This window comes from Centropristis striata, chromosome 7 (genome assembly GCF_030273125.1).
Source record: "Centropristis striata isolate RG_2023a ecotype Rhode Island chromosome 7, C.striata_1.0, whole genome shotgun sequence".
NCBI classification, from domain to species: domain Eukaryota; kingdom Metazoa; phylum Chordata; class Actinopteri; order Perciformes; family Serranidae; genus Centropristis; species Centropristis striata.
The window spans coordinates 10939730-10957546 of record NC_081523.1 but is presented as its reverse complement, the minus strand read 5'-3'; the positions used below and the strand labels follow the sequence as shown (position 1 = coordinate 10957546).

General features: G+C 38.1%; 2 protein-coding genes across 5 annotated transcripts in view; one reads left to right on the top strand and one right to left on the bottom strand.

The window, feature by feature from the left end:
- git2a (G protein-coupled receptor kinase interacting ArfGAP 2a) overlaps window positions 1-6460 on the bottom strand; it is a 22311-nt gene extending 15851 nt beyond the window's left edge. For 2 of the 4 annotated variants that reach the window (XM_059336275.1, XM_059336276.1), the window contains exons 1-2: window positions 5886-6458; window positions 747-880 (exon numbers count right to left, since the gene is read on the bottom strand). In XM_059336275.1, coding sequence (XP_059192258.1) covers window positions 747-880; window positions 5886-5937 — 186 coding nt within the window. In that variant the 5' untranslated portion in view covers window positions 5938-6458. Of the gene's footprint in view, window positions 1-746; window positions 881-5885 lie in introns of all 4 variants that reach the window. The other 2 variants (XM_059336274.1, XM_059336277.1) reach the window with 2 other exon arrangements.
- Window positions 5803-17817, top strand: ankrd13a (ankyrin repeat domain 13A). Its single transcript, XM_059336278.1, has 16 exons — window positions 5803-5829; window positions 8176-8304; window positions 9104-9239; window positions 9551-9675; window positions 9777-9822; window positions 10139-10282; window positions 10386-10575; window positions 12570-12636; window positions 12750-12831; window positions 12970-13031; window positions 13121-13251; window positions 14181-14338; window positions 14435-14566; window positions 14662-14825; window positions 15201-15265; window positions 15434-17817. The coding sequence occupies exons 1-16, from the start codon at window positions 5818-5820 to the stop codon at window positions 15642-15644; spliced, it is 1854 nt and encodes a 617-aa protein (XP_059192261.1). The 5' UTR covers window positions 5803-5817; the 3' UTR covers window positions 15645-17817.

The following is a 17817-nucleotide window of genomic DNA, read 5'->3' as shown; positions in this document are numbered from 1 at the left end:
TTAAAAATACAGTAATACATACTGTGTGCCAGGATAATGTGATCAAAGGCATTTTTAGGGGAGACAATTCAGCCTAAAAGCACTTAAACTAACAACTTCACGGAGGAAAGCATCAAAATATGCATCTTTTGACCCAGGTAAATAGTCATATACACTACTGGTCAAAAGTTTTAGAACACACCAACTTTTCCAGAATTTAATTGAAAATTATGCAGTTTAATGTCTCAGTGTACTCTGAAATTAATGCACATTTGCAACATTTAAAATTCTTGATTGAGCATGATAGTGTTTTGAAAGTAAAAAAAAGATTCAAAAATCACATTTTATGTTGGACTAAAGGACTAAAAAAAGACACAAAATGACCAAAAAAAGACACAAAATGACAAAAAGAGACACAAAATGACTAAAAAAAGACACAAAATTACCAAAAAAAAGACACAAAATGACTTACAAAGACATGAAAATAATTCAAAAATGGAGAAAATAGCCCAAGACTCCATAGTTAAGTTGTTAACCCATTTCTTGTTCCCTGGCCTACTTGTATAATTCTGAAATGTACATTATTTTTCAGTTTTGGTTAAGCTAACCTTTTTTATTTACCTCTGGCAGTTCACCACTTACCTTTGTACCCTTTCAAGCTGTTCATTTGACTTGAATTGCTTGAATTTCAATAAAAAACTGGAAAAATTGGGGTGTTCTAAAACTTTTGACCGGTAGTGTAAATTATACCTATATGGGCGTATTACCTGTAGCTGTGTAGGAGGCCATGGTGTGTGCGTCAGGTGGCGAACTTGCGAGCTGTGTCTCCCTAGGCTTCGATGAACGCTGCAGCATTCATCACATATCAAGACACCCCTGTTCACCGAGGCCCAGCGTGGTTCTGAGAGGGAAGAGACAATACATTATGACACAAAAATATGCCATTTAACCCTTTGATGCACAACATGGGTCTAAAGTGACCCAGTGAGAGAGGTTTTATGTTCTATATCTTTGCAATTAATTATTTTCATCATTCAGTATTCCAGGTTTTCCTCAATTAGTTTGTTTTTGATCATCATACATCCTAATTTTACGTTTTCCTTTAAAATCCCTTTTTGTGTCACTACTGTTCTAATGCACAACATGGGTCAAAAATGGCCCATATCCATTTTTTAGCTAAGTAGTTCGCTAAACTAACTACTTAGTTAACTTCTTTGCTAAGTAGTTAGCTAAGTAGCTTGTCTCTCATCTCATCTCTGTTTTCTTTTGCATTTTGTGTTTGTGTCTGTCAAATTCCTGTTATGTTAAGCGACTTTGAGTACCTTTAAAAGCGCTATAAAAATTTAATGTATTATTATTATTATTATTATTATTAAGCTAACTACTAAGCTAACTTCTTGGCTAAGTAGTTAGCTTAGGAAGCTACTTAGCCAAGTAGTTAGCCATGTAATAATACAGAACCTTTTTTTTCTTCATAAAGTATGAGAGGAAAAATGTAAATAATGATCTGTTGTTATCAAAAACAAGATATTTAAAGAATACTTGAAATATTCAATCAAAAAATAAGTTGATATCAAAAGAGCACAGAAACACACAGCAAGCATTAAATATGAATGAATGAGGGTCATTTTGGACCCATGTTGTGCATCAAAGTGTTAAGGAGTAGGCCCAAAAAATATCCTTTTGCTCTCATGGGTTTCTTTTACTCAAGCTTTAAGTGGAGGGAATCTAAGATGAATTTAGACATGTATCATAAGAGATGTGCTTGCTCTCACTTTCAGTATCATTATTCAAAGCACTGACACAGTAGCACACCACTTCTCCTTTTCAGTTCCTCAGTGACTGGACTTGGAGAAACTCTTACTTATGGTGTCAAAACTATTACAAACAGGAGGTTAGAGGATAAGGCTGGTGATGTTCTACACTTCTGTTATTGTCATCATTGTCATCCCATAAAAAATTCAACCTCACAGTCAATGGTGTAATATGTAAAATAACCGCATTAAAAATGGCTTATGAGAGCTGTATCATATATTTTGTTGAGTTGCACTTATATTACCCTAAATGTTTCCTTCAAAGTTCAAACATAGAGAAATACCTCATTTTATTCCAAGGTCACCTTTCAGTTGTGTCATATAACCCTTTAACTCCTTTAGTTGCTCTAACTTCTGGGGAAATACTAGATGATACATCAGAGAGTAACTTTAAATCATTTTTCATTAACTGCCACGTCATCAAAGTCCATCTTTTGTCATTGTTTTGATTGAGAGATCCCTCGTGGCAGAAATGACATACATTTAAGCTCTACTAACAAGTATTGTCTGTGCCATAGTCCACTGTTGTCTGAGAACTCACAATCACACATCACTGAGCCACACCGTTGTACTAGCTGAACTATCATTAGATGAACTTGGGTATTGTAGTTAATCCCACATAAACCGTCCTGCTCTCTGAGATTGTTCAGTTGAGTACCAAATGTGCATTAATCCATGACTGAAAATAGTCCCTAACAAATACAATACTTACTTCTGCTTGAGTGGCATTTGCTAAAAACTACAGCGTCCAGCTGTTTCACAAAAGGACTGAGTCTTTTTAAGAATTATTTATTTATTTATTTATTTATGTCTTCATTAAGATCAAATGGATGTGGGAAAAAAAGTTATGAGAACCTAAACTTCTTGTTTTTGGTCTTTTTTTTATAGACTTTTTAAGTGTGCTGCTCAGACTACTGGAAGCATACTTTATGTTGATTTAACAGGAATGAACACAACATAGGGCACAAATACCACAGACACCAAAATTTGGGTTTGATCACTGTTATACCTTTTAAAATCACAATGTGCTTTAACCCATTGAAGCCTGGAAAGCGGATACATCGTTTTGTAGTATTTGTATAAGCTCTCAAATACTTTTTGAATTTCATTTCTATCTGCTACAGAGGCTGAAAAATCTATTATTTAGTAGAAGCGTTGTCACTTCTGTTGAATTTCCAGAAAAACTTTCACATGCGCAAAACACTGATTTGCTAAAAAAAAAAAAAAAAAGGTATTTAAGGCCTTTTTTGACTCCACATTTAGGTGAAGCCGTGAATTGAGTAACAAGGAAGTGAAGACTAGCAGTTGCAGGTTGAAGCACCTCAACATTAATGTTGAGTAATAGTGCAGCTTCCTCCTTCAAAACATTGTAAAAAAAAAAACCCGACAAATGCTGTCAATGCTTTTGGTGCTGCAAATTCAGGAAATGCATCATTAGAAAAAAGAGACAGTGTGAGATACAGTATACTCTGTGACCAAAATAAATATGTTTAGTTAACCTTGACCTATTTAGCACACCTCATGTATGTCACAGAGTTGTCTGCACTTTATACAGATACTCTTCTAATGGGGAACAGCTCAAGCCCAAAAATACTGTAAATTTATACGACGCTCTGATAGCCGATAAACTGTTGAGCAGATTGAGTGGCTGGCACTGTGACAAGACAGTGAAGACTGTAAATGTCTTTGCAGCAGCTGAGGTGTAGGAGGAACAGCTGCAGGGGTTGCTGGTCAGAATCTGGCACCTGGTCCCCCAGTATTTAGAGTCTCCTAACTTTTCTTCTACACCGAGACCTAGGAGTTGGTGCTGACATGCCTCTTTTTACCCCTTCCTCAACAAGTGCTGCTAAATTTAATACCACATCTTGAAATTCTAAAAATATTCTCAGGCAACAACTGGTAACAGCCGTATGGAGGGGCAACCCAGGCCAGCTGCTGTGGAGATCTGACAAGTTTAACTAGTCTGAAAGACATGATGATAGACAAGGTGCTAAAGTAAGGTATTTCTGAATGTTTAGCATACTTGTTATTGTTTTTCTTGATGTTCTTGTGAAATAGGATGACTCTTTTATATTGGTTTCCCCTTTTTTAAAAGCAAATGTATGTTGTACTTTACAGCATATCACATCTACACTAAATTGTGGTGCCACAATAGAAAAAAAATCTCTTCTGCATTGAAAGCACTTCAGTCAATTCACTCAGCATCCTGTTTTGCTTCCTGTGCCTGCTGAAAAACATCACGTCATTTCTATATAAATGGGACTCCTGAAAGTACCTCAAACACAATGCGACTGTTACTTCAGCTTTCACAGTACGTTTGATCGTAAAAGCTTAAATCAGATTTTTTCTCTCATCCCGTATTGGTCTCAACTAATGGTTATGTCCATTGTTGATTATTTTCTCGGTTAATCAATTGTATCAGTTGTAATGTTTGGTCTGTAAAATGTCAGAGAATTGTTAAAAATGTTAATCAACCTCTTGTTGTGTCCACAACTTTAAGATATTTACTCAAAGTACATAAATATTTACATTTAAGACAAGTTAAAAAGTAACTGATTAATTGATTATTCTTTGCAGCTCTAATTCCTAACACTATAAACCATTACCAACAGTTTTTAAAAAAAAACTCTTTAAGAAGATGTTGGTGTTTCTCTCATGATATAATGGACAGAGCATTAAGTTGTCTACATCCAGGCTAATAAATCTCCTGTTAATCACTACAGATACCATAGTGCAGTAAAGGGTTCAAGAACATTGCCAGATTTGGGTTTAGGATGTAAAAATGTAGTTTTTGCTATATTGTTTCATTATTAGACCTATATTTCCATATTCACAGTTGGGATCATTAAAGGAAAAAGCCATACCATTTATTATTCTTTTATCCGGCCATTCCTTATAAAAATTAGTTAAATTCAGTAGCATATTGTCAACATGGTGTACAAAGAGCCCTTTGAAAGAAGACTTTTTATGAATGATGCAGTCATCCTATAGTGAGAGCTTACAAAGCAGTTTCCTGCTAATCTAAGATTATATTTCATGATGCATTACATTTAAAATCTGCTGCCATTATCTATCACAAAACCACAAATGTCTGCTTGATTATTTAAAGCAAGTAAAACCGGATGTAAACAGTTAAAAATACAGCTGCTTCAGGTGTAATTGCATCCTCAATCAGATAGCTATAAGGTTATTGACTGGTCAACAACACTAACAACTTGCCGTGTCGAAACAACAGCACACTGCATATCGTCACACTGTTAAAATAATCGCCTGAGTCACTTTTTGTCTTTTTTTTGCCTAAATCATCTCCTCATGACGCTGGCCACCTATGGTAAAAACGCCTACATCCTCAGTTGATCAGATCATGTCATTTTACCCCTTTAAGATCATCACTTCTTTGACAATTTGCCACATTCATAGGCATCAGATATGAACCCAGCAAAGAAGAGCTAGAGGGAGATTGTTTAGTTATCAGTTTAGTTTATCAGTGTTTTATTGTTGACACAAATATTGGTAACACTTTACTCTAAGGTGTCTACATAAGAGTGACATGAGCGTGTCATAAACATGACATGGGATGTGTCATGAACATTAATGACACTTTGAAGTAACATTAATGCTCATGATACTTATCATGTCATGTTTCTGACAGGCTTGTGTGACTCTTATGTAGACACCTTCAAAATAAAGTGTAACCATACCTTGCTTAAGTCACCAAGGCATGTTGAAAAAATTGCCTAAATCATTTATTTCTCTTAAATTACATAATGTACACACAGTGTTATTAATATGCCAATAGCCATCCTTTGTTACATCCTTTATGAATGAAATGATCAATAAATGTCATAAGTTACACTTTTGGTGAAGTATTTTGTGTTTCCTGCAAAACTTGAAAAAACGAGTTAGGCGATTATTTTAACAGGGTGACGATATTTAACTCAGTGCAAAGAAGAAAGCAGCATGGGCCAGCACTGATAATCTGATTTACACTAGAGGAGTGAAGTGCAAAGCTTAACGTTACTGGATGGACCGTTTGGTCAGTGAGTAAATAACAACAACTAAACACTACAGGGATGCTGTGAATTTTCTTACCTGGAACATTGCAATCAGCGCATAGCTCGGTGTTTCGAAGGCGTTTAGACATCCTTTACTCAGGAAGAAATGTCTTTCAAGATGAGCAGAGTATTATGTCCGTTGCGTTATGCTAACCATTGATTACTCTGTGGGGGTGCCTTCCGCGTTAGCTAAACCTAGCTAATTAAAAACAACCCAAACAACGACCTGCTACTTCATTTAACTGTTGCTAGCCTGTTCGTTTTGGCTAGCGATTGCGTTAAAACCATTATACCGTTACCCCACAAGAGTAAGGTACAACGCTGCTTGTCTGCAAGTTAGCTGACTTAGCACCTGATTAGCTAACTAGCCTATGCCCGTCTGGTAGTTTACTCTCCAGTCTCTGGTAGACACTACACAGAGCTACAGCATTCCCAGCGGCAGCTGCGGCTCTGACCTACTGCCAGAGCGAGGCTATGCCCAGAGTGTAGCCTCTCAGGAAATAAACTTCTCGTTGGAAATAACGCCTCCTTGTCTCGTTCGCTTGGACGGACAAAACCAAATCGTGGCCCTGATTGTTACACGTACAGCTAAGAATAAAAAACTAAATACAACACATTATGTTTGGTTGAGCTTCTTGGGGGTTAGGGCGGTGCATGACCTGAAAAACTAAACTGAGGGCAAAGGAGAAAATACACAAACAAAAAGTAGGTAAGTTCGATCTATGCACCTTCGTGGCACGGTACAAAAATGGTACTTTTTACAATTCGTCACACTGTTATAATAATCCTCAGTTGATCAGATCATGTGATTTTACCTCTTTAAGATAATGGCCTGTCAAGAGTGTGACTTAAGCGGATTTATTATGCCTAAATCAAAATAAAATGTGACTTAGGCAATAATTGAACATGCCTTTGTAATTTAAGCAAGGTATGGTAATACTTTATTTTGAAGGTGTCTACATAACAGTAACATGAGCGTGTCATAAACATGACATGGGATGTGTCATGAACATTAATGACACTTTGAAGTAACATTAATGCTCATGATACTTGTCATGTCATGTTTCTGACTTGGCTTGTATGACTTTTATGTAGACACCTTCAAAATAAAGTCTTACCATATCTTGCTTAAGTTACAAAGGCATGTTAAAAAATGCCTAAGCCATTTATTTCTCTTAAGTTACATAATTTACACACAGTGTTATTACTATGCCAATAGCCATCCTTTGTTACATGCTTTTTGAGTGACATGATCAATAAATGTTCTTTGTGTTTCCTGCAAAACTTGAAAAAAATGAGTTAGGCGAGTATTTTAACAGGGTGACGAATTAATAACAGGATGCTGCTAACTGGATTTCCTTCCAGTGGAGGTCAACTTTTTTAAATGCCATTCGCACCTAGTACCACTACTGCACTTCTACATGAAATAATGAGAAAAATAATAAATCATCAGTAGCACATAACTGAGGTCTGCCTTGGGACAGGGCGGATCAACAGACCTATGGTTGTGTTAAAAGCTAGTTAAGTATCCGCATACAATAAACAGGCCCTAGTTACGCATACGTTAAAAGAGCAAATCGACACAGGTGATAAGACATCAGCTGTCATTAATATAACTTAACACTAGCAAGTGTCGTTATGTTCTTATATTAAGCCGTGTTACGCGGGCGGTAAAGTCTCAGATTTTCAACCTCTCAAATCGAGCCCCTCCCCAAACGGCCGTTCCTATTTCGACGTTACAGGTATGTCAGTCAATTTATTGCCTGGATACAACTTTAGACGTATTTGTGTTGTTAATATTTTCCAGTTAAACTGAGTCACAGTTATAACATTTTACATTGCGACAGCACAGATTCACGTCTATACAGGAATTACAATTTTATAGAAAGTTTTGCACACACTCACCCCCCGTGCGGACACATTGAGTGGTTCGGTCCGACTGGAACCGACTATTCTTTTTCCTGAAGGCGATGGTTTTGTTTACAAATCATGTTTCCGTCGTGTATTTGCCATATAAATAATTGTTATTACGCATAAACCAAGACCCGTGTTAATGGGCAAGGAAAGCGGACTTACTTTGATTGTATTAATTAGATTGTGAGTCTATTTCTATATAGGACACCCCTGTCATTTGTGGGCACCGCTGCTGGCACTTCCTTGTTCAAAAGTTTTATTTAGGGGAAGGTTTGGTGAAAAGTTGGGCACCGGGTTAGACATCTCGACGTTGTTATTGTTAAATGTTAAGGGCATGGATCATATCTGTCGTACATGTTTGCGTAACTAGCATGTAGCTACCGCAGTTTTTCCCCCATGGCTGTGATTATTAGAAGCTGGCTAACGTTGCACTGAGCGGCTCCATAAAGAGGAAGATGTCCACGGCTACACGGTTTCCCCTGCACTCCGCAGTGTGGGAGAATGACTACAGGACACTGGAACAACAAATCACGTTACCACAGGTTGGTAAAACACGGAATATGTTTCAGACCGAGGCTTAGCTCGCTAGATGAAGCCAGGAGGGAGCTGTTAAGTCATCCGTAGCCATCCAGTAAAAGTAGGCCAGTCGTGTTGACAGATGCTCCGTTTTGTCACACACAAACACAGATAACGTCTAAAATGTCTATGAGGACATAACTATTCAAAAATCAACAGGTTTGGAAGTTTACTTTAATAATTTATTCCAGCACAGATTGAAAGCCGAGTTTCCAGCTGCTAACCAAACTCACTGGATTACTCAAACACACAATCTGACTAGATATGATAACACAATAACTGCTTTACAAAATAAATCAGTTTTATGAGATTTTAATGGTGATTATGTCTTTATCATCTGCTCAGCATTATTGCTTTTAAACATGCATCTGATTAATCTAACATGTTATCACTAAGTATTGCACTTAAAAAAAAGAAAATCATATCTAATCTTGCAGTTCACAGTTAATACTGTGTGTTGGTGCAGTATAATTACTATAATCCTGTCTCATAACTCTTCATACCCAGCAGTGCTGATCAATAACACATTTAGCTCCTGACTCATATAAGGGCCAGACATAATGCTCAGTGACTACTTCAGGCCTGTATCATTATCGGTGATGACCTCAATTTAATGGTGTAAAATGACTCTATGGGGTATAATATGAAGGCACTCAGTTACAGTGAAGCAATATTACAAGCCAGCATGTCATTTTGTTCATATAACAAGTTTCCATGCAGGATTTAATCTTGTAAAACTGTGGGTTTCTCCTCGCTTTCCCCCAGAATGACATCGAGGCTGTGGATCCCAGAGGTCGGACACCTCTGCACCTGGCTGTGTCACTCGGGCACCTGGAGTCAGTGCGAGTCCTTCTGAGACACGGTGCTCAAGTGACTAAAGAAAACATCATGAATTGGACAGGTCAGCTCTAAAGCCAGATAGACAAATAATGCTGTGATATCATGACGGTTTCCTTCATTTGTCTTGTAGATCTGCTTTCTGAGAATGTGTGGGTTTGTTTGATCACTTAGAGCCCTTCTCACATTAACCTGCTGTTAATGGGGTTTCTGGTAAAAATCCATATCCACTCCTTTGATTGCGGAGAAACAGTCTCACTTCCCTTGGTTATTACTGTCATTGTTGAGGTTTTTTAATGGGTAGCTGCTGCTCCGAGGGAACAATTGCTGTTAAAAGGTTTAGTGGTCAGATCATAATTGTTTGTGTCTGTGTAGTGCTGCAGGAGGCAGTCAGCACCGGAGATCCAGAGATGGTTCAGTTAGTGCTTCAACGCAGAGACTACCTCAAAGCCTCCACTGCTCTGGGAGGAGTGCCTGAGCTGCTGTCAAAGATCCGAGAGGTTTCACTTTATATATTTTCCTCTTGTCTGATCCTCCATGTGTACATGTGCAAGGAAATAATTAACAGCAAAGGAAATAACTGCTATCTTTTCATCCACAGTCTCCAGACTTCTATATGGAAATGAAATGGGAATTCACAAGTTGGAGTAAGTTATTTTGTGTGTACTTTTGGATAGACATCAAAAGTAAAATAGACTGTGTATGCTTATTAACTTGTTTATAAAGTACAGGCTGGCTATCAGCCATTTAGTATGCAACACAAGGAAGTATCTTCAAATGCTGTAACCTGCAATTGAACATCCGTAAAAACAAACACATGTTCTCTGCCAGCATAGCGGTTTCATCAGGTCATACAGGAAAAACAACATACCTGCATCTAGTTGGAGAAGGCTTTTTTTTTAGTTTCACAATGAGTGACACTGTTTTTCATGTGCTGGACATTCATATGCTGTTGCTTCACAGTCCCTCTTCTGTCCCGGGTTTGTCCAAGTGATGTTTGTCGCATTTGGAAAAGTGGCGCTAGCCTGCGAGTGGATGCCACTCTTCTTGGCTTTGAAAACATGACTTGGATCAGAGGGCGCAGGAGCTACATCTTCAGAGGAGACGGTGTGTACTTTAACCCTCTTACACACAAAAAAAAAGTTGTCTTTATGATTTTTCTCTCTTCTGTAAAAGGTTTATAAGTGTATCCCTGATTGTATTTGTACAGATTCATGTGCGGAGTTAATGGAGGTGAACCATGACGATGAAGTCGTGGACACTGAACGCTTCAACATATCCCAAGAAATTGAGGATGTCACACTTGAGTCGATGCAGCCAGCTGAACAAGAAGTTGCCAAAAGGTTGACCACTCCAATTGTAAACACATACTTGGACACCAAGGATATTGCTTTTGAGAGGCAAGTGTCACATTTTTTCCCTGTCCTTTTTCTCACAACATGCACAGTGACAGTTTTTCATAAGAAATGACATCTCATGGCATTTCACACTTAATGTCATTACTCCCTGAGTGATGTTAAACAGTGATACCATAAGGCTTGTTAATCATTTCACAGTGACATCTGGATGATATTTCTAGTTTCATTCTGCCGTCTAACATCAATTTTTAAACTGGCTTTTTCATTCAAAGGTTGTCTGACCTTCAATAGGCCTTTCTCACAGCAAACATTTTTCCTTGGCATAGTAGGAAACGCATAGGTGTTACTAATAACACTAATGATGGATCTGTTCCAGTGAGAGTGACAGAGAGCAAGTACTCATGATGCCAGGACCCTGAAATCGAAGCAGCTAAATAAAAAACAAACAGCCATAATTAATTTAATTATTTACGTGTGTTTGTCCTACTGCGAAGTACCAAAATGTCTTCTGTGGTAAAACGCCTAAGTGAACATGTTATGTAACCCTACAAACAACTTACAATAGATAATAAGAGCAAATTAAACTGGGCGTGTTAGTCAAACATCATGTAATTAGAAGGATGTTCGTATTCTTATTATTATCTTTATATTATCTCGCTAACTGTCATCTGGATAATGTCCTCAAACACAGGTGTCAAACAACAGTAATTATAGTGTCAGGAGTAACAGGCCTTTCTCTGTCACACATACAAGAATTTAACCCTTTATCGGGCAAAAAACTATTAACTTCAGGTAATATTTAGAGGAAAAAAGTTGCAAATTTACTAGATTAAAGTGGCAAATCTACAAGAAAAAAAGTCGCAGATTTGAGAGATTTAAAGTGGCATACCTGTGCGAAAAAAGTTGCAGATTTATGAGAAAAAACTGGGGAAAAAGCAACTTTTTCCTCACAGATTCACCACTTGAAATCTCATAAATCTATGCATTTTTTCTCATAGATTTGCCCCTATGTTTTTTTTACACATTCTGGCTGTTTGTAATACCCTCCAATATTTTCTATGGTTAAAATTTGGAATTTGCAAGTATTTCAATGAGTGTCCTATTAAGGGTTAACATTGGCTAATATTCGCCTCATATTCGTTCCCGTTCTATGTGGGCAAAGGGGCGAATAAAAAAAAAAAATTAAAATCCAGTTTGCAAGGCAAATGTACGTCTTCGCATTGCATGGACTTCAACCATGGTGAACTTTAGCCGGCAAAGGCTCACCCTCGTCTCCACCAATAACTTCAGCTGTGTGTCACATCCTGAACTGCCCAAATATGGCATCCGTAGGTGATGATCACTCACATGCATTCGCTATGTGTGAGCGCAGCCTTACTCTGCTAATTCACAGGGATAAAAATTAATTAGTCATGATCAAAACTATATTAAATATGAACAGCTGGTAAAATAAACAAAGTTAGAATACAGTATACATTCATTGGTGTGGGTATAAATTATTTGTTTTTTCCCAGTTTAATTTATAATAACAATTAAAATGATTAAGGCTTTAAAAGTCTGGAAATGTTTGGTTAAGGTACCTAAAAATGGCTTGGAAAGTGCTTTGATCGTATTCTTAAATAGTATTGCACTGGTGTACTCTGTTGTGGAAGTTATTCTGAGCTGAAGAATATGATGGTAGATTTTGCCTGTAAGACAGACAGACAGACAGACAGACAGACAGACAGACAGACAGACAGACAGACAGACAGACAGACAGACAGACAGACAGACAGACAGACTTAATTGATCCCAAACTGGGAAATTCCTGTGTTACAACAGCAGCAAAAATCAAAACACCAAGCACAACATGCAAAATATTGAAAATGATATAAGAATATTAAAAACAAACTATCCAAAAACAACTGCAACAACAAACAAATGTACAAACTAAAAATAAACAAGTGTTTATATAATCAGTAAGTGCAGTAAAGGAAAACAACAAAAGAATGAGTAAAGAAAATTTTGTTCTCACAATTTACAACTGTTTTTCACAGGAACAAGTCTGGCATTTGGGGCTGGAGAGCTGACAAAACAGAAATGGTCAATGGATTTGAAGCCAAGGTGCAAAAAAATTATACATTTTCATAATTATTACAACTAAATATTAGTGCTATTTAAAACTGTGGAGCCCATTTATAGTAATATATGACTTTATATTCTGCTTGTTTTCTCAGGTTTTCAGTGTGAACAATGTAAATGTGGTAATCAGGACGAGGACGGAGCATCTTACAGACGAGGAGAAAGCCAGGATAAAAAGTAGGTGGAAAATATTCTTCATGTATGACGTTTTCCTATATTATGATGTAAATAGCAGACTTTTGTAGAAAGAATAACAAACCTACATTTTATGGAAAATGACTTTGGCTACATAAGTTCAAATTTTTTTGTTCAAAGGTGAAAGGAACATCTTGGAGTCTCTGCTTGGGACTGTGGAGCAGCACATCAGTGCACAAGGGGTAAGAAGTGCATACAGTAATTACATTAAAAGATTGTTTTTTATTCCTGCCTGGTAGCCGATTTGATACGATAACTGTTCGATTTACAGGACCTGACTCTTGAGTATGCAACTGCCACCAATCCCACTGCCATCACTCCAGATGAATACTTCGATCCTGAGTTTGACCTGGGCAACAGAGACATCGGCCGCCCCATTGAACTGAGCATCCGAACACAGAAGTAAGAAACGCAGCTTTATGGCCACAGAAACATCATATTTTATTTCTCATTGCTGCGCATTACCCTTATCAATCATTGTCTTTGCCTCTGGCACCGGCCTTTTAATTATTCCAAGAGTTAAAACTAAAACCTACGGGGAGGCTGCATTCAGCCATTATGGCCCGCGCCTGTGGAACAGCCGGCCAGAGGACATCAGGACCGCAGAGGCTGTTGATGTTTTTAAAAGGAGGCTCAAGAGCCACCTGTTTGGTCTAGCTTTTAACTGATTATTTTACTATTTATTTATTTATTTATTCTCCTATTTAGCTATCTGTTTACCTATCTAGTTGTTCATCACATTGTTTATATTTTCTTTCCCGTTGTATTTTAGTTTTTATCCTCTCCTGTTGTCTTTTAGTCTTTTAGTTTTTATCCTGTCCTGTTGTCTTTTAGTCTTTTAGTTTTTATCTTGTCCTGTTGTCTTGTTGTTTTTTAGTCTGTTAGTTTTTATCCTGACCTGTTGTCTTTTAGTCTTTTAGTTTTCATCCTGTCCTGTTGTCTTTTAGTCTTTTAGTTTTTATCCTGTCCTGTTGTCTTTTAGTCTTTTCGTTTTTATCCTGTCCTGTTGTCTTTTAGTCTTTTCGTTTTTATCCTGTCCTGTTGTCTTTTAGTCTTTTAGTTTTTAGCTCCAGTGTTCTCTCATGGGGGCCTCCGCACTGGGCAGTGCGTTCGGTCTGCCCGTGGGGATGTGGTCTTGGAGACTCCCTAGGCACGGGGGACTAGGCGGCTCTGCACCATGTGTGGAGTCCGCCCCGGTCTACCCGGGTCCTGGTGGTCTCTGTGACGGCGTCCTCTATTTATTTTTTTGTAAAGCACTTTGTGTTGCATTTTTATGTATGAAAAGCGCTATATAAATAAAGTTTGATTTGATTTAATCTTGTCTCACGCAGGTTCAAAGGTACATTGTGGATGAGTGAGGAACATCCTCTGTCCCTGGTGGAGCAGGTGACCCCTATTATCGACCTCATGGCACGAACCAGTTCCCATTTTGCACGTCTACGAGACTTCGTAACCCTGAAGTTTCCTCCTGGATTTCCCGTAAAAATAGGTATTTGACATTCCCATCAAATAAAACTACAAGAAATGTACAAGGCTCTGAAGTCTGTTTTTACATCTGATCTGTTGTTTTTTTCCTCTGTTGCAGAGATTCCCCTGTTCCATGTGCTGAATGCCAGGATTACATTTGGTAATGTCAATAAATGCAGTACTGAAGAGGAGGCGACGCCAACACCAGCAGCCACGCCAACATCCTCCGGAGAAGAGGAAGAAGCTGCAGGTTGGAATGCAGCCACGTTAACCATTAAATGTGACAGTATCTTAAAATAATGCTGGTAATGATCCCTAAACTGCTTTCTTTTTTCATCCGCCCAGCACTGCCTCCGTTTCAGGTTTGTCCTTCAGTGTTTGAGGTGCCTGCCAGTTACCACCGACGAGGAGGAGGTAACCGCCACACGCCCATGTCTAACAATGATGAGGAGCTTTTGCAGTACGCCATCCATCAGAGTCTCCTGGATTCTAACAGAGCCACAGGCCAGGTAAGAACAAACATCATGGTCTCTCTTGCAAAAAGGGATTCATGTATTAATCTTCTTTTTATTTCCTGAATATTTGTCTGATCTATAAAATGTCAGAAAATAGTGAAACATGTACCACCTTCTCAGTTTCCAAGATTGTATATTTTTCATTTATTTGTCAGTCCCAAAACCCAAACATGGCCAGTTTAACATTTAACAAAGGAAAACTATCTCTGAAATATCCATGTTTTAGAGGCTGAAAACTACATTTTCTGCCATTTTTGCAGGAAAAGTTACTTAATTATTTGTGCAATTCTACGCACAAATACTTATTATTATTATTTTCCAATGTCATTTTTTTGCATCTTTTAAATACTCATGTTTGTGTCATTGTAGGAAGGCATATGGGGCGATGCTGATGGGGAATTCACTGATGTAATGCCCAGTAGCCAGAGTGACAGGTAGGAACGCGAGTTGCAATTACATAATTACACGTGGATAAGAAAAACAAAATCAGTCCTTACTACTCTAGATGACATTGTATATCGGGGTCCACCTCTTGTATATATTTCAGTAAAAGCCACAGAACAGAGCTGGATCACATTCTTTTCCTGTCTATGTCATTCTAGGAGTATCCCAGAGGGGGTGCTAGTGGAATATGATAACACCACCCCCAGCCCTGTCAGCCCTGTCAGCTCCCCCTCTGCCTCAAGCCCCGACTCAGAGCTCCGCCTCGCCATGGAGCTCTCTGCTCGGGCTCAAGAGGAAGAGGACAAGATGAGGAAGCAGGAGGAAGAGGAGCTTGAGAGGATCTTGCAGCTATCACTCACCGAGAAGTAAAAGGAATAAAGAGGGAATAATAATACAACTTTTCCAGATCCAGAAGCAACCACCACACCTCAATTTTCCTTCCTAACCACTCTAGTCATCTATGCAACCGCAGGTTACTTTCTGTAGCAGATCATTCTTGCAAGAGGCAATATCAGACTCTCGCTATCCGATATTTTCCAAAAAGGTATTTTTGGTAAGAACATACTCCTTTATATATTTCTATCTCCGCTTAGTGTGTTTCCATCTTCAGGCTTAATTCATGGACTCTGTCAGATAATTTTGGGTCGGTTCTACTTTTTATTTATTTTCTATCCGAATCAGAGTCACAGCAGCAACCCACATGTGTTTATCACATTGTTGTCCAGAGTGGGGTCAAATCAGTGTAATTAAGGTTCTATGAGCAAAATGATGACTCAAGGTGACTTCATGGAGTGTTGGCACTCAAATGTGGCACTTAAGGTCCAGAGCACTGTTGGTTTTTTCACCTGTTTTGAATGTTATCAGCCCATTAAATCATCAGCCTTGTATATATTTGTAGAAGGTGCTTAGTTCACCTACTATATGTGCAGAAGGTCATTATCACACCGCTAAATCTGGTTGTGGTTTCATGTTCAGGCGTCAAAACTAGTTAGAGGGAAAAAAAACTACTTGGTTTGGTTAAATAGAAATTAATAGAAGTTAATGGATTGGATTAAGTACCTGACATTACTGAACGTAGGCATGTTACACAATATAAAAACAAATTATAAAGTTACATTTAATTTAATTTGTTAACCAGCTACAAGGTGATGCAGGGCACTATTAACTATCCAAAGTTATGAGGCTGATAACGGTCGTTCAATAGCGCAACGAGATTCTATGCGGGTGTTTTGTTGGTTTTGTTTTTTTTCCTGATACCTGTCGCCTGTGACTGGTTTTTAGATTGCTCAAATGTAAACACCCTAGCACAATAGAAAGCTGCCAGTACAGTGGACCTACAGGGACAGATTTGAGTGTTTTCACTATGAAGTCTTCCTACAGAGTCGTTTTGAGGACCGTGGGCTCACTGAATACCAGAAATCTCAGGGTTCCAATTTTACACATTTTCCCTTCACTTTGGAGTTAGTTTGTAAATCTATCGGAAATTGTAGGTAAATGTTTCTTCGGTGCAAAACGGTATCACTCATGCATATCTGCCATATCAATATTAATTCAGAAAGTTGGCTTCATTGAGTCATAAGTAAATACATTTTCTTGTACTTGTGAATGTACACTCTGCAGATGGGTAAACAGAAGCATGTTGCTTTGAGAGAAACTTTAAATCAGCTGCATGGAAACATAATATCTTCGCTGCAACAAGGATGGGGGTTTATCTTTCCCGGCCTAATTTTTATATTGAAGATTTTCTCGGATTTCACGACGAGAAAAGACCTTTTTTTTTTTTTGTTAATCTCCACTGAGCGACTTCACTTCAAGCATTATCACCTCAGCTCAAAAAGGCAATAGCAGAGACCAGTCGGTCTGTGGATCTTCAGCCGTCATGCAGTTTCAAAGCAGTCACGGAACCAATGCTGCAGAGATTATTCAGATTCCTGAAGGCAGTCTGTTAGCCTTTTGTAGCCACGAACAACTCTTGACCTCTGAGCAGAAGAAAAGACAGCACAGACTCTTAAGATCAAGCATGCCCGCCATATGTAGGATTAGCTTCTTCAGCATGTGCCAAGGGATCGCTTTGCTCTAACAACACTTGATGGGGGCAAGAGGTGGTGACGATTTAATGTGGTGCCACTTAGACTAAACTTTTTGAACAGATTTTTTAAAACATTTTGTAACTTAAAAACAAGATGAAGAGGTTTCAGTCGTACCAGGGTGATGCTGAGTAACATGCATTAACCACTATAGTTGATTTCACTGACAACCAACCACTTATTAAAGGTCTCTACGTAGCTGCGTCTGACTTTCAGGAGCTGCAGCTAAAAAAAAAAAAACTTTGGTAAAAAACCTACTTAATATTATGTAACGATCAAGTTTCAAAACTGCTGAACAGTCGACTTAAAAAATGCTAGCTTCGGTAAATTAATGCAGGACTTTGTAATGCACCGTTCCAGCTGCAACTTTTTTTTCTTTTTTTTAAATATGTTAAAATTTTAAGAAAGTGTCGGTTTAAAAATGTTGTTTCTAAAATAAAAGCACTTTATTTCCA